Consider the following 16,440-nt stretch of genomic DNA (forward strand, 5'->3'; position numbering starts at 1 on the left):
CTACATTTAAACTTAGGCCCAGCCCCACTGCACTGAAAGAAACTTTGGTGCTATGGCCAGTCTCATTCTTTTTGCCTTTGTTAGGAAAAAAAAAAAAGTGTGTGTGGAACGATGGTTGGAGGGCAGCAAAATAGCTCACTTGGATAGTGTGCTGCTTTGCCAGAGTGAAAGCATCTCAGTGGCTGGACACTGCTGGAGAGACACCAAGATTCCAGGGTAGGGAAGTCTATGTCCCAGGAGAAGCCAGACCTCTGGGGAGTGAAGCAAACAGTTTATGGCGAGAAATTCTGTTCTGTGTATTCTCTGTATTGACATCTGTTCCACAGAAGTTTGTGGGCTTGTAGACAAGGGGCCCTGGGTGATTTCTCCAAAAATGAACAGTGGTGATAACAAGGCTGGTCTCACTGACTGAGTATCTGCTTGCACCAAGTTTTATATCCCTTTACCTGTATGATTATCTCTTTTAATCCTCACAGAGACCTTAGGGGTAGGTATTGTCTTCCCCCCATTTTACAGGTGGGGTGAGACTCAGGGCTAAAGTGGTAGAGTCAAAACTTAGTCCCAGTTATGCTAACTGCTCAGCCTGCATGCTTCAGCATTCTGTTTCCATATGCAGAGAGAGCCCTCAGACTTGGTTAGGCCCGCGGCTGCTCACTGGTCTCTCCCTGGACCAGCACAGAAAGCCACTAGCAGAGGTACACAAAGTGAGGCCTGGGAACAGCTACTCCACCAGTCTGCGCATGTCCCCGGGGTTGGCAAAGCAGCTGCAGCCCTGTGCTCTCAAGTCCTCGCTGAGTGTAGTGTATGGGCTGCTCCACACAGGCACTCTGTTGGGCACAGCGAAATGTTCTCTGTGGTTGAAGCCACCTGAGCAGTACAAGGGGGAGGATCAGACACCAGAGGTACTGAACAGACATCTTTGAGCTGATTTGAAGGAGAAGGGAGGGCAGGCAGGAATCTGACTGATGGCTCCTGTCACAAAAAATTCTGAAGACATTTGTCACAGGCCCTCTTAGCTGACAAATCTGCCTCGGCAATTCAAGCTTTTCTTTACTGCTGTAATTGTCAGGTTGATGAGTGTGGAGTTACTTGGGAAAGCGGGGAACGGGATGTGGGCACCATCTTGCATTGTTGGCTTGTCCACCTCTGTCAGGGACATGGAGAGACCAGGAACAGGGAAGGCTCACTTCTCTGTATCTCCTCCCTGTCCTAATTTATTTATTTATTTATTTATTTATTTTTATTTATTTTATTTATTTATTCCCTTTTGTTGTCCTTGTTGTTTTATTGTTGTAGTTATTACTGTTGTTGTTGTATAGGACAGAGAGAAATGGAGAGAGGAGGGGAAGACAGAGAGGAGGAGAGAAAGATAGACACCTGCAGACCTGCTTCACCGCCTGTGAAGCGACTCCCCTGCAGGTGGGGAGCCGGGGTTCGAACCGGGATCCTTATGCCGGTCCTTGTGCTTTGCGCCACCTGCGCTTAACCCGCTGCGCTACAGCCCGACTCCCCTTGTCCTAATTTATTTATTACTATTACTACTACTATTTTTTTTTGGGGGGGGAACTGTCAGTCCACTTTCTGATATCCACCCTTCAATTACCAGGAGACTGATGGAGAGAAATCAGGGCTCTGAGTCTTTACAGAGACAACCATACAGATGGAGCTGGGACTGTTGTTGGGACAGGGTGTGTATGCTAGGTCTTAAGGCTGAACCAGGAGGATAAGCTCAGAGGAACTGAAGGAGTATGTGCAGGAACACCAAGGGTTGAGGTCTCAGGGCACTCAGGAGAGGGCACAATGCTCCAGAGGGAAGCTGAAGGTGATGCCTTGTTAGTGGCTGAACGAGGGGATTAAGTGAGCAAGGAAAATGCTACTCAGTGCTCAGGATTCCTCTTACAGTGGGGATGCACCGCTGCACAAAGCCAGCTATTATCATGCCAAGGCCCATGCATCATTTACTTGTCCATTGTGGCTTAAAAGTGGGGGGAGTCGGGCGGTTAAGTTAAGCGCACATGGCGCAAAGTGCAAGGACCTGCGTAAAGATCCCGGTTTGAGCCCCCAGATCCCCACCTGTAGGGGAGTCACTTCACAGGCAGTGAAGCAGGTCTGCAGGTGTCTCTCTTTCTCTTCCCCTCTCTGTCTTCCCCTCCTCTCTCCATTTCTCTCTGTCCTACCCAACAACAACGACATCAATAACAACAACAATAACTACAACAATGAAACAAGGACAACAAAAGAGAAAATAAATAAATTGAAAAAAAAAAAGTGGGGCAGACTCTGGTGAAAACGATTGTAATGTGTATTCACCCACCTATTTACTAGCCTTCCAAAAAATGCACTAAGCCAGGGAGTCAGGCAGTAGCATAGCGGGTTAAGTACACATGTTGCCAAGTGCAAGGACCTCCGTAAGGATCCCAGTTCGAGCCCCCGGCTCCCCACCTGCATGGGAGTCACTTCACAGTTGATGAAGCAGGTCTGCAGGTGTCATCTTTCTCTCCCCCCTCTGTCTTCCCCTCCTCTCTCTATTTCTCTCTGTCCTATCTGACAGCAATAATAACCACAACAACAATAAAAAAGGGGCAACAAAAGGGAAAAACAAATAAACGAAATCACTAAGCCAGCCAATCACCCTGCTCTTATGCATTCACAGACATCCTTTTTGTTAATGTCCCCAGGGCTTTATACCCACACAATTCCACCATACACTGTGAGCTCTTCTTCCCCCCCCCAACCCGATAAAGGAAGAAAGGCAAAGAAAAAGAGAGAGAGAGAGGCCAGGAGAAGAGAGACACCATAACAATGTGCCACCACTTGTGAAGTTTTCTCTTTGCATGGTTCTCCTATGTGGTAGCCAGGGGGCTAGAACGTAGGTCCTCACACCTGCTGAAGGGTGAGTTCTACTGGGTGAACTACCTCCTGGCTCCCTCAGCATCTGTTTGGCCTTCCATTTACTTATTCATTCATCCATCTACCTATCCACTGGCCAATATCTGCCAAGTGTTTATTCGAATGCCTAGATACATACTAGACACTTGCACCATGAATATGAACCAGATTAAAATGAACTTCTTAGGCCAAGAGATAGCTTACCCAGTAAAGTGTTCACCTTTCCACACACAAGGTCCTGGCTTTGAGCCCTGGGACTACATGGGAGCACCACGACACTGGAGGAAGTTCTATGGGCTGGTGAAGCTGTGGTATCTCTTCTTTATCTAAAAAGATTTATTAAAATCATAGGAGTGGTGGTTCTATTGCATATGTGTGAGGCCCCAGCACCACACACAAGAAAAGAAGTCTCTCAAATTTTGGAGGGCAAAAGGTTCCTGCAGATGGCCCAGTGCTGAGAGAGGGTACATTTTGTTTGTTCCTGTTCTCTCTTTATGCAGAGTAGTTCTGTTTCCCTCAGCTTTATATGTCAGAGTTAATAGGAGAGAGCTCCACTGCCAAGAAGATTTTCAACCACTGTATAAAATATAGCTAGAAAAATGTAAGTGACCACCCACATGCCCTTCATGATTCTGTAAAAGATGAAAGTGATTTACAGTATTAAGACACATTCTGCCTCTTAAATAAACTCACATGTTCTTCTACATCCCCAATTTCTGAAGTTTACTGCTGTGTCATCATTCTCTTAAGATTTTATCTCTGGCCTGAGGAATAATTTATTTGACAGTGGGGAAACTCATGGATACAACATTTTTCCCTACAAGGGCCTTTGCTGGGCCTTCATACCTGCACTATTCCTCTGCTCCCAAGAGCCACCCCCTTTCCTCTCTTTTTTTTTTTCAAATAGAGGGAGAGAAAGAAAAATCCACTGCACTGCTAGTGATGCTTCCCCTTTGCATGGTGCTCCAGTGTGGTGGCTGAGGGCGCAGGAGCTTGTGCTTTACTGGGTGATTTATCTCCCTAGCCCCTATAAACAGTTTTATAAGCCTCTTCCCCCTATTTCTGCTGAGGGAGTGGTGAGCTGGATGACACTACAGAACCACGCCACAGCACATGTGGCGCAAAGTGCAAGGACCGGCGGTGAGGATCCTGGTTCAAGCCCCCGACTCCCCACCTGTAGGGGGAGTCGCGTCACAGGAGGTGAAGCAGGTCTGTAGGTGTCTATCTTTCTCTCCTCCTCTCTGTCTTCCCCTCCTCTCTCCATTTCTCTCTGTCCTATCCAACAATGACGACATCAACAGCAATAATAACTACAACAACAATAAAAACAAGGGCAACAGAAAGGAAATAAATAAATGTAAATAAAATTTAAAACAAAAAGAACCAAGCCAACATCTAATCTTTGACAAAGGTGCCCAGACTATTAAATGGGGAAAGCAGAGTCTCTTTAACAAATGGTGTTGGAAACAATGGGTTGAAACATGCAGAAGAATGAAACGGAAGCACTATATTTCACCAAATACAAAAGTAAATTCCAAGTGGATCAAGGACTTGGATGTTAGACTACAAACTATCAGATACTTAGAGGAAAATATTAGCAGAACTCTTTTCCACATAAATTTTAAAGACATCTTCAATGAAATGAATCCAATTACAAAGAAGACTAAGAGAAGCATAAACCTATGGGACTACATAAAGTTAAAAAGCTTCTGCACAGCTAAAGAAACTACTACCCAAACCAAGAGACCCCTCACAGAATGGGAGATCTTTACATGCCATACATCAGACAAGAGGCTAATAAACACAATATGTAAAGAACTTGAAAATCTCAACAAGAAAACAAATAACCCCATCCAAAAATGGGGGGAGGATATGGACAGAATATTTATCACAGAAGAGATCCAAAAGGCCGAGAAACACATGAAAAAATGCTCCAAGTCTTTGATTGTCAGAGAAATGCAAATAGAGACAACAATGAGATATCACTTCACTCCTGTGAGAATGTCATACATCAGAAAAGGTAACAGCAGCAAATGCTGGAGAGGGTGTGGGGTCAAAGGAACCCTCCTGCACTGCTGGTGGGAATGTCAATTGGTCTAACCTCTGTGGAAAACAGTCTGGAGAACTCTCAGAAGGCTAGAAATGGACCTACCCTGTGATCCTGCAATTCCTCTCCTGGGGATATATCCTAAGGAACCCAACACACCCATACAAAAAGATCTGTGTACACATATGTTCTTGGCAGCACAATTTGTAATAGCCAAAACCTGGAAGCAAGCCAGGTGTCCAACAACAGATGAGTGGCTGAGCAAGTTGTGGTATATATACACAATGGAATACTACTCAGCTATCAAAAATGGTGACTTCACCGTTTTCAGCCGATCTTGGATGGACCTTGAAAAATTCATGTTAAGTGAAATAAGTCAGAAACAGAAGGCTGAATATGGGATGATGATCTCACTCTCAGGCAGAAGTTGAAAAACAAGATCAGAAAAGAAAACCTGAACTGGAATTGGCGTATTGCACCAAAGTAAAAGACTCAGATCGAAGAAGGATGACAGAGGGCCTAGTGGGGGGTATACTGTTATATGGAAAACTGTGAAATGTTATGCATGTACAAACTATTGTATTTACTGTTGAATGTAAAACATTAATTCCCCAATAAAGAAATTAAAAAAAGAAAAACAATCATGTTAAGTGAAATAAATCAGAAACAGAAGGATGAATATGGGATATTCTCACTCTCAGGCAGAAGTTGAAAAACAAGATCAGAAAAGAAAACACAAGTAGAACCTGAACTGGAATTGGCGTATTGCACCAAAGTAAAAGACTCTGGGGTAGGTGGGTGGGGGTGAGAATACAGGTCCAAAAAGGATGACAGGACCTGGTGGGGGTTGTATTGTTATATGGAAAACTGGGAAATGTTATGTATATACAAACTATTGTATTTACTGTCGAATATAAAACATTAATTTCCCAATAAAGAAAACTTTTATTAAAAAAAAAAAGAACCAAGCCACAGCAGAACTAGATCTTTTCACCTGAGCCCACATCAAACTTAAATTTTTAAATTATATTTATTTATTTATTGGATAAAGACAGCCAGAAATAGAGAGGAAGGGTGAGGTAGAGAAGGAAAGAGAAACAGAGTGACACCTACATTATTTCTTCACCACTTGTGAAGCTTCTTCCTCCCTGCAGGTGGGAACCAGGGGCTTGAACCCAAGTCCTTGCCCATTGTAACATGTGTGCTTTGGCAGGTGCACCACCACCTGGCCCCACCACATCAAACTCTCATTTGCTTCCTAGCATCATCCCTCTTTGCTCTCCTTCCCCTTTGTCACCACCTAGTGTGTGCTCCTGAGTCATTTCCCACAAAGAACACAGGCGGCTGTCACAGCAGCATGTCCGTGTCTGTGCAGGCTGGGTGAGGAGGAAACAATGGGCTCATGCTGAGAAGCAAGTGTTAAGGGTCTACCAGGTCTGGTCCTCATCACCCCCTGCCATGCTGGCTCAGGGATCAACTCCCATGCCCTAGCTTGCATTGTGAGAATCAAAATCATGGCTCAAAAAGAAAATTACATATATATCCATTTGCTCCACCATAGGCATCCCAGGAAGTTCACAAATATGGGAGAGAAGTATGCTAGTGTAAGGAGGTTACACACTGTCACTTGCTTATTACCTCCCCCACACATACACGCACACAGCTGTGTTTTGCAGCCCATAGCCCAGCCTCCTTCTGTCTTCCTCAGGTTTGGCGTTGGCCTCAGAGCCTGCACTGAGGGAACCAGCTGAAGAGGTGACTTTGTGCAGCTGCAGGCATGGCCCATTGTCACCACTGCCCGGGAGGTGAGGCTTTATGTAAGCAATCCCTCCCCAGCTTAGAGGCCCATGCAGAGCTTTGCTTTCCCTTGGACTAGGAAATAGCTTAATGAGCAGAGCAAGTACCTACCCATGCATAGGGCCCTGAGTTTATAGCCCAGCCCCACAGGGGAGTATCATGGACAGCATGGGGGAGCTCCATGGATGGTAGAGTGGTGCTATGTTGTCTCTCCTTTCTCTCTCCTCTCTATATACAATAAAAAATTGGCCTGGGAGCAGTAGCAACAATAGAGAAAAAAAAAGATGGCCTCTGGGAACAGCAGATTCATAGTGCAAGCACTGGGCCCCAGTGATAACCCTGGAGGCAAAAAAAGAAAAACAAAATTGGCCTGGAAAAGGTGCCCAGAAGGACTGTCATGCATGCACAAGGTCCTGCATTTAAAATAGAGCTGAAATTAAAAAGAGAAAGAAAGAAAAAAAGAAAGGAAGGAAAGAAAAGAAAAATGTTTTCCTTAGATAGTCTCTCTTTCTCTCCTTATAGACCATGAGACTTCTTGGAACTAATTCTTAGGGCCTGCGTGTCTGCATCTCTGCCTTAACCCACTCCAGTTCTTATGCCAAAACCCTAACCCCCAAATGGGATGGTATTAAAATTTGGGGCCATTTTAGCCCAGAAAAAAATAGCTCACCTGAATAGTGCATCTGCTTTGCCATGTGCGGGTCCCAGTTTTGAGCCTACTTCCCACTGCAATGGAGGACACTTTAGTGCTGTGGTAGCTTTCCCTTTGTTCCTCTGTCTTTTTCCAGATGAAAAAGTAAGCCTGGAGCAGTGAAGGGTTGGTGATGACAACAACAAAAAGATAATGGAGTCTTTAGGGTATAAGAAGTCAGAATCTGGGGTTTTAACTTGGCCAGAGGCCAGGATGATGAGTCATGAGGGTGGACACTAGGATGGGATTAGTGCCTTTCTTCTTTTTGTTTTTTGTTGGGCCTATTGTTTTGAGAGAGAGAGAGAGAGAGAGAGAGAGAGAGAGAGAGAGAGAGAAAGGATGAGAATATGAGACAATGGGGGGGAGGGAGAGAGAGAGAGGGAGAGAGAATGAGAATATGAGACAACTGGGAGGGAGGGAGAGAGATAGAAATAGGTACAGAGACCACAGCACCAAAACTTCTCAGTACAGCACGGGCGTACTGTACACTCCCATGTGGTATTCCAGGGGCTCAAAATTGGGTTGTGTGCATGATAAAGCAGGTATCCTCTCAAGTGAGCTAGATCATCAGGACTAGTGCCTGTAAAAGAAGAGCTGGCTTCCTCTTCCTCGTTCTCTCTGCTGCTGTCTTTCATGTAGGGGCATAACAAGAAGGTAGTGTCTCCCCACAGACGCCTTCATTAACCACCCAGAAAGGATTCCACTGCCACCTGACTTCTCAAAATGTCACACTGTTTAAGCACAACGTGCCTCTCCTGGCCCATCTGTCTGTACAGCAGGGGGAGTTATTGTTAATCACATTGTCCAAGGCCTACAGATGTGGGGCCCTGTGGGTTTCAATTCTGGAACACATGAACAGTAATGGACTCATGTTTCCTGTTCCCAGAATTTACAAGGGCCTCTGGGAAAACAGCACCAGGGCAGCTTTGCATTAAAAATAATACAGTCTGAGCAGAGAAGGTTTATTCCAGGAATGTAAGAATGGCTTCAGAGCAGGAACTCTATTATAGTGTCACTGCAGTAGGTGGGACAAGGCACCCCTGCAGAAAAGGCAAAGACAGATACTTCTAGGCCAAGATAAATCCTAATGATTTCTCTTTTTCTTTAAATACAGGGTGAAACACAGAGAGGGAGAGAGACTCCACAGCACTGCTTCACCACTTATAAAGCTCATTCATCCCCATGCACGTGCTCCCATGTCATGCTGGGGCGTTGAACCTGAGTCCTGGCACGGGGTAAAGTGTGTGCTGTACCAGGTGAATTATCTTGTAGGGATGAAGATGATTTTTCTAAATCTCTTCATTATTTGTAATTCCCCCTCCGCCTGGTACTGATTACAGTTTCTCTTGAAGGTTGTGCACAGGTGCCTGGAGCTATTTAATAGATCCTGAAACACAAAAGGGTCCTTCTTCATCTCTTTATGGAATTATCTATTTTTTTCATGAGCTGTTTCACTCTAATAGGTTTGTTCTTGCAGGATGCCCAAGAGAATTGTCACACCACCCATTACAGCAGTTCAATGTCAAACAGTATTAACCGAGTGTAGTATGTCTTGTGATGATACGGGGAAACTAATTTTGAAAGCTAGCCCTCATGCTCATTGAGGGGACCTCTAACAGCCTTTCTTCAAGTGGAAGATAAGGAAAAAGACCCCCAGGATTCCTTTTCCCTTGGGAAAAAAAAAAGCAAGCCTTAGCAGCAGCTGACAAGAAATGTGCAATGTTTTCCTAGCCTATCTTTTTGATGACTCACACAGTCAGTATCTTCCTTACCTCTGATTACGTGTCTCAGTATTAGCCTCACTTTAGTACTTCCAATCCTGCAAGACTTTTTGCACAGAAGTTCTAAATTGAACTTAGAAACAGAGCCTAATTTTTATGTTTGTGCATTCTTCTCTAAATCAAAGCCAGTGCTTATCAGAAGGAAAGTACCCTTCTGTGCATTTCATCAGCTTGCCACCCGTGTGGCTCTTGTAACAAGATAATGGTGCATAACTGGGCTTTCATTTTGTGCTCTTAAGAAGTAAAGTCTACTGTGGGAGACATGCTGGATTCTGTGCAAGGAATGAGCAGAAACTGATGCTAAAATGAGTGGCAAGCATTTATGAAGCCAGATACTGGGCTGCCGTCTTGACCATGGTTGTACTCTTTGGTTTAGTGTTTTTATTTATTGCTTCACAGAAACAAAAATATTATTATAGTTATTTGCCTCCAGGGTTATTGCTGGGGCTCAGTGCCTACACCATGAATCCACTGCTCCTGGAGGCTATTTTTTTCTCCCTTTTGTAGCCCTTGTTGTTTGATCGTTGTTGTGGTTACTATTATTCTTGTCATTTATGTCATTGTTGTTGGATAGGACAGAGAGAAATCAAGAGAGAAGGGGAAGACAGAGAGGAGGAAAGGATAGACACCTGCAGACCTGCTTTGCCTCCAATAAAAAAAAAAAGATGAGAGACAGAGAAGGAAAGATAGATAGAAGGAGACACAGAGAAAATGAGAGATACCACAACACTGCTCCACCACTCAAAGTTTCCCCATGCAGGTGTTGTTCCCATGTGGGGGTCTGGGTGTTTGAACCTGGGTCTTCATCCATAGTAAAGTGTTGACTCTACCAGGTGAACTATCTCCTGGCCCCTTATCAACTTCCTTCTTCCATATAAGAAAACTGAGATTCTAAGAGAAATGGTAGCTTGAAGTCAGACCGTTTACTTTTTTTTTTTGTCCACTCTAAAGTCATTTATTATGAAGGAATAGCCAAAAGTTTCATTCCATAGGCTTTGTATTTGGAGAGGGTCTGAGATTGCTTCTGGGCCCAGAGGGAATGAGGGCTACCACTGATTAGTGATGTATGCTCTGGGCTCAGAAGTAATAAGCAGTGGACTGTGTCCTTATCATTCACCCTCTGCAAGTTGTTATTCAGTAGAGGTAACTGCTACAATGAGTAGAACAGAAAACCGTAGTATTTAGACAGACCCCCAAATTCATATCCGAAGTCCCCATCTCCATTTCCTTGCCCTAATTACTAGAGATTTAAGTAATACCAAGTTGTGTAAAGAGAACGATTAGAAGGACAAGACTTTAAAGTTTCTTGAGCATCTTCTTGGTATGTGGATGGATCAAACTAAATTCTACCTGTGGCTTGTTGCATTGGAGTATCAGATCAGAAGGCTGGTCTGACTATTTCTGGTTTATAGATGGGCAGATTGAGGTTTCTACATGGTAAATAGCTTACTCCAGATCACACAGTTGGCCTGTGTGAGTCCTGGGCTGTCCTCCAACCCCAGCACTGTGATCCCTATTACAGTGACTCTGAGGGGAGCCCTAGCCCACCTAGAGGCTTTTCCAGGCTGCAGTTTCCATCAGCTTTCTGGTTCCCTAATAGTACAGAACAGAATGGCTGAGAGGGTTGGGCATTATCCACAGTACGTGTGGGGGAGAGGCAGAGATAAAGGAGGCTACAGCGTGATTTCTTATTTCATGAGACTCAAAGTCTGGATGGAATAAGAAGGGTAACTAGCTCACTTGGATAGTGGGCTGCTGTGCTATGTGCATGGCCCAGGTTCAAGCCTGGCTACCCCTACACTGAAGGTGCTGTGCCTCTTTCTGCCTTTCTTCCTTTCCTGTCTCTGTCTCTGCTTTTTTTTTTTTTTTTAAAGGTAGGGAGGTTATACATGCCCCTTCCCCCATGTCCATCAGCAAATTATGGTGTTTGGGGAGGGGGCAGGTTCAGAGAGAACTCAAGAGGAGTAAGTGTATAACTACCATGGAGGGTGGTGAGAATGGCAAGTAGCAGTATGAGTGGGGTAAGGAGCTGGTGGAGACCAGAGAAGTCAGCCAAAGGGGTCATAGCCTTGAGCCCCCGGGACATACCTAATGGAGTCTAGCACCCAAACTTGAGAATAATGTTATGGGCAAAATGATCTAATGGCATCAGTACATGAGGGCTCTAGGGAGGGAATGCTGCAGAAAGGATTTTTGTAGGCCAGTTATCTCCAAGGAATATGTTCTATGGCACAGGGATCCTGTGAGCCATTCTTTGTGGCCAATAAAATTCCGGAAGACAGGGGAGATGGGCAGTAGTGTAGCGGGTTAAGCAGTCATGGAATGAAGCACAAGGACAGGCTCAAGGACACTACTTTGAATCCATGGCTCCCCACCTGCATGGGGTCACTTCACAAGCTGTGAAGCAGGTTTGCAGGTGTCTTTGTTTCTCTCTCCCTGTCTTCCCCTCCTCTCTCAATTTCTCTCTGTCTTTTTTTTTTAATATCTTTTTTAAAAAATATTTTATTTTATTTATTTATTCCCTTTTGTTGCCCTTGTTGTTTTATTGTTGTAGTTATTATTGTTGTTGTCGTCGTCGTTGGATAGGACAGAGAGAAACGGAGAGAGGAGGGGAAGACAGAGAGGGGGAGAGAAAGATAGACACCTGCAGACCTGCTTCACCGCCTGTGAAGCGACTCCCCTGCAGGTGGGGAGCCGGGGTTCGAACCGGGATCCTTATGCCGGTCCTTATGCTTTGTGCCACCTGTGCTTAACCCGCTGCACTACAGCCCGACTCCCGATTTCTCTCTGTCTTACCCAACAAGAACAGTAATAACAACAACAACAAGGGCAAGAACATGGGCAAGAAATTGAGAAAAATGGCCTCCAAGAGCAGTGAATTCAGAGTGCAGGCACCGAGCCCCAGCAATAACCCTGAAGGCAAAATAAATAAATAAACTGATAAATCAGGAAGACCAACATGTTTTTCTTATGGGAGGCTCACAATATGTGCCACCACATTAAAGGCCCTGGAGAGTCCTATGGCAGAAAACCCACGTAATGTGGCTTAGCTAGTGTTTTCCACACTCATCTGGCTGTGGAATTTTCTCCCTGTTTTTAATGTAGCCCCATTAATATCCCTTGGTGGAACCCCAGCACACATTCTGGGAAGTGCTGACACAGAGAGATGGGCCCAAGAGAGACTCCAAGTTTTCAGAGGATACCTGCTTGCAGCTGCTGGGGGTGGTGGGAGTGGGTGGGGCTAGTAGAGTAGGTCTGTTGTTTCCTTTCTCCTTTCCTCATGTCACATCAGCCCTGGCCAGACCCCTGGACCTCTTTGACCAAACAACTCAGGACTATTCTCTGCAACCCTGACTCCAGGCACTGCCCTCATTTGGCCCCAAGCTACAGAAGGGTGCAGGGAGGGCACTTACAGGGACAGGGACGCTTGAAGGACATGGAGTCCCGGGAGCAGTAGAGTGGAGCCAGCCTGCCCACGTGCGCAGCTCTGACTTCTTGCGGGGAAGAGCCCTCCACTCACCTGCAGAGACACAAATGGGAGGTGATGAGGGTGCTCATTTCACACTCATTGAACCCTGCAGGCTGGACCCTCATATCTCTTCTCTGGGGAAAGGATAAGGACTTTAAGACCCTGCCCAGGGTGCCCAGGAGAGTTCTAGCTGCAGGGTCTGAATGGAGGGGGAATACTATCTTCCTTGGGTGGAACTGTGAAGGGGAATGAGAGATGACAGTGAGTTTTGTCATGAACCTTTGTGATTACACTGCTTTGGACTTTTGCAACTGACCACAACATCCCTGGCACTTACATCCATTAGGCTGGAAGGGCCCTTAAAAACCAACCCAAGAGGGCTAAGAGAGAACTCATCTAGCTGAGCACATGCTTTGCAAAGCACATGGCTTTGGGTTCGAGTCCTCACTGCACATGAGAGCAGCATAGACTGCACTGGGGGAGCTCCACAGATGGTGTTGTAATGCTGTGATATTGTTGTCTTTCCCCACCCTAAATAAAGACTGGAAGAATTGGCTCTGGGAGCCCACTTAATGATTTAGCCAAAATTTCTCAGGCCCTGGTTCATGCCCCAGCACCACAGAAAAACAGACAATTCAATGTCATTTTACAGATGAGGTGAATGACACCTGAAGAGGGTGAGGGGTTAGTTAAACTCTGGTCCCAGCATGTCCTAATTCATTGACTCCCTGAGGGTTAGTGATGTTTCTTGGTAGCTCACTCAGGGCCAGAAACTGAGTAGATGTTGATGACAATGCAGAAAATGTAAGCAAGTTTGTCATGCTCTGAAGTTAACATCTGACTACACAGCACACAATGATATGTTCTGAGGTGGTCTTTAATTTAAACGAATTATTTAAATCACTCACACACACACACACACACACACACACACACACACACACACCCCATAACACTGCTCAGCTCTGGCTTGTGGTGCTAGGGGCTGGGGAATGAACCTGGAAGCTCAGAGCCTTAGGCATGAAAGTCTTTTTGCACAAACACTACTGCCCAATTTTATTTTATTCACCAGAGTATTACTTAGCTCTGGTTTCTGGTAATGCTGGAGATTGAACTTGGGCCCTTTGGTGCCTCAACCATGAAAACAGACTGTTGTTTTATTATGTCAGACAGAAAAATAAGGCGGTAGTGGGAAAGAGAGGGAGGGAGGGAACCAGAAACCTGCAGCACTGCTCTAGCAGTGTTAAACCTCCCCCTGAAGGTGGGAATCAGGGGCTTGAACCTGGACCCTTCTCACCCATGGTAACTTGTGAGCCTTATTTATGTCAGTTGTGCCACCAATAGACCCTAGATACTGTTTCTAGCAAAACCATTTTGGGGGGATAAGGTCTTCAAACAGGGCGCTGAGGTACTAGGGTGATATATATATATATATTGCGTCTCTGGTGTCTTGTATGAACAAATACCTTGAGCTGCTGTGAGGGGGCCAGCGATCAATAAAGACTGCGCAGGTCCGGAACGTGGGCCCTGTCTGGGAAAGGAACGGTAGGGGTGGGGGTGAGGATAAGAGTAGGGGTAGGGGTAGGGGTAGGGGTAGGGGTAGGGTAGGGGTAGGGGTAGGGATAGGGGTAGGGGTGGGGTGGGGGTGGGGGTAGGGGTGCGGTGAGGGTGGGGGTAGGGGTGGGACTGGCACCCTCCAAGGACCTGCCCATCTCAGTGGTACAATTTACCTGATTCATCAGCCTGCCTGAAAGCTGGTGGGCGGGTTATTAAGCGCTCAGGTCCAGCAAATGTTGAGCACATCTGCTCCTTGAGCACCTCCGCTTCTGCCCTGCTGCGGTGCTCACGCCCTGCGGACAGTCCGCATGTGGGCAGTCCGCATGTGGGCACTGCGCAGGCGGGCTGAGTCTGGCGCCACCGTAGTGGTGGCGCGGTGGCGCGATCTCCATAGCAAGGTCTCCGGGCACCAGACTGGAAGGGCTGTAAGGGGTGGGCTGCAGAAGGTACCACGTGATTCCCACGGTGGTCACGTGTCTCAGCTCCCTGGGCTTCAAAATAAACCCCCTTTCACAGATAACCATACTGAGGAAGGAACAGGACTGGGGAAACAATTTGCTCCCTGCCCTAACAGTGCCTATTGGAGAATTTAAGGAGAGCAGTGTGACTAACATGCAGGGAAGGCAGTGTGGAAGAGACTGCCTTCATTGATTTGACAGTTTTTTCTTAAAAGCTCCTGGTACCTGGCGCTTTCTAGACTGCAGTTGAATGCACAAAGGTTAACTATGTCTTGCCAGTTAGAGATTCATTCCTAGGGCTTCAGGTAGAGGTCCCCAGGTGTGGAGAACCTCTTTCCCACAAAAGATTTTTTTTTTTTTTGCCTCCAGGTTTATTGCTGGGGCTTGGTGCCTGCACTACAAATCCACTGCTCCTGACAGCCATCTCCATTGTTGTTGCTGTACTTGTTGGATAGGACAGAGAGAAATTGAGAGAGGAGGGGAAGACAGAGCCAAGGAGAGAAAGATAGGCACCTGCTTCATTGTTTATGAAGCGACCTCCCCCATAGGTGGGGAGCCAGGGCTCCAACTGGGATCCTTACGCGGGTCCTTACACCTATGTGGGCTTAACCTGGTGCACTACCGCCCAACCCCCAGCTGCTACTTTCTAACCCACTACCACCACCACCACCACCATAGCCTACCCTCTAAGAACTTGATTGGTCGCTAACAGAAGTCTGTCTGCAAACTGACAAGAAGGTCCTGACCAAGTAGGCAGAGAAACTCAATCTAGGGCTCAGAACACATCAAAGGAGACACAGAGGAGCATTATGTACAACAATGAAACATGGGAGACAGTGTCCAGTCAGAGACAATAAAGAAATGAGTAAAGAGGAGTTGGGCAGTTGCGAGCTAGGTAAGTGCACATGGGGCAAAGTGCAAGGACCCATGAAGGATCCTGGTTTGAGCCCTCAGCTCCGCACCTGCAGGGGAGTTCCTTCACAAGCGGTGAAGCAGGTCTGCAGGTGTCTATCTTTCTCTCCCCCTCTGTCTTCCCCTCCTCTCTCAATTTCTCTGTTCTATCCAACAACAACTACAGCAAATGACAACAACAACAATAACAACAAGGGCACAAGAGCAACAAAAAATGGCCTTCAGGAGCAGTGGATTCATAGTAAAAAAAAAAAAAAAGTCAAAAAGAAAACCATGAACATCTTTCCTAAAATTATACAGCCCATATATAGACATAAAACCTTGTAGCTAGCCATGGAGAAATTGTTTCAATAACTAAATACACAGAGAACATACTAATTATCAATTTGATAAAGTTATAAAATTATGATGGACCATTGTATTATTTTATATATTCTGTATCTAGTAAAGTCAACTAGACCTTAGCCTATTTAAACCTTGGTATTCATACAAATAAGGTGGGGGAAGTCACAGCACTCTAATCAAAGAGTTGTAATTAGGATTCAAAGAGAAAACACAATGGCAAGAAAACTTCTCAACACATGTTCATGATGCAGATACAGCAAGGTAATCAGAAAAGGTGCATTTGCCAGTGTTCTGTCTTCTATATATTATTTCTTCAGTCCTTGTAACTGTAATGGGAAATGTGTGACATTTGCTTCCATTTTCAAGAGGAAAATGAGGCTCTGAAGGTAAATAATCTCCTACCCAGAACCCCATGATATTGTCCCAGGTAGTTCTGTGCCAAGAAGTCACACTTTCAGCTATAACTTTTTTTTGTACATTTTCTTTTAAAAAAA

General features: G+C 45.6%; 2 protein-coding genes across 8 annotated transcripts in view; one reads left to right on the forward strand and one right to left on the reverse strand.

The window, feature by feature from the left end:
• The window catches only part of CMTM4 (CKLF like MARVEL transmembrane domain containing 4), a 533,141-nt gene that overhangs the window by 211,737 nt on the left and 304,964 nt on the right, over positions 1-16,440 (forward strand). The window lies entirely within an intron of this gene.
• Positions 1-16,440, reverse strand: part of BEAN1 (brain expressed associated with NEDD4 1) — a 37,961-nt gene that overhangs the window by 18,653 nt on the left and 2,868 nt on the right. For 2 of the 7 annotated variants that reach the window (XM_060185422.1, XM_060185418.1), the window contains exons 2-4: positions 14,405-14,668; positions 14,141-14,205; positions 12,619-12,725 (exon numbers count right to left, since the gene is read on the reverse strand). In XM_060185422.1, coding sequence (XP_060041405.1) covers positions 12,619-12,643 — 25 coding nt within the window. In that variant the 5' untranslated portion in view covers positions 12,644-12,725; positions 14,141-14,205; positions 14,405-14,668. Of the gene's footprint in view, positions 1-139; positions 252-12,618; positions 12,726-14,140; positions 14,206-14,404; positions 14,669-16,440 lie in introns of all 7 variants that reach the window. The other 5 variants (XM_060185423.1, XM_016185836.2, XM_060185417.1 and 2 more) reach the window with 4 other exon arrangements.

Source organism: Erinaceus europaeus, chromosome 2, assembly GCF_950295315.1.
Source record: "Erinaceus europaeus chromosome 2, mEriEur2.1, whole genome shotgun sequence".
Classification (NCBI taxonomy): Eukaryota; Metazoa; Chordata; class Mammalia; order Eulipotyphla; family Erinaceidae; genus Erinaceus; species Erinaceus europaeus.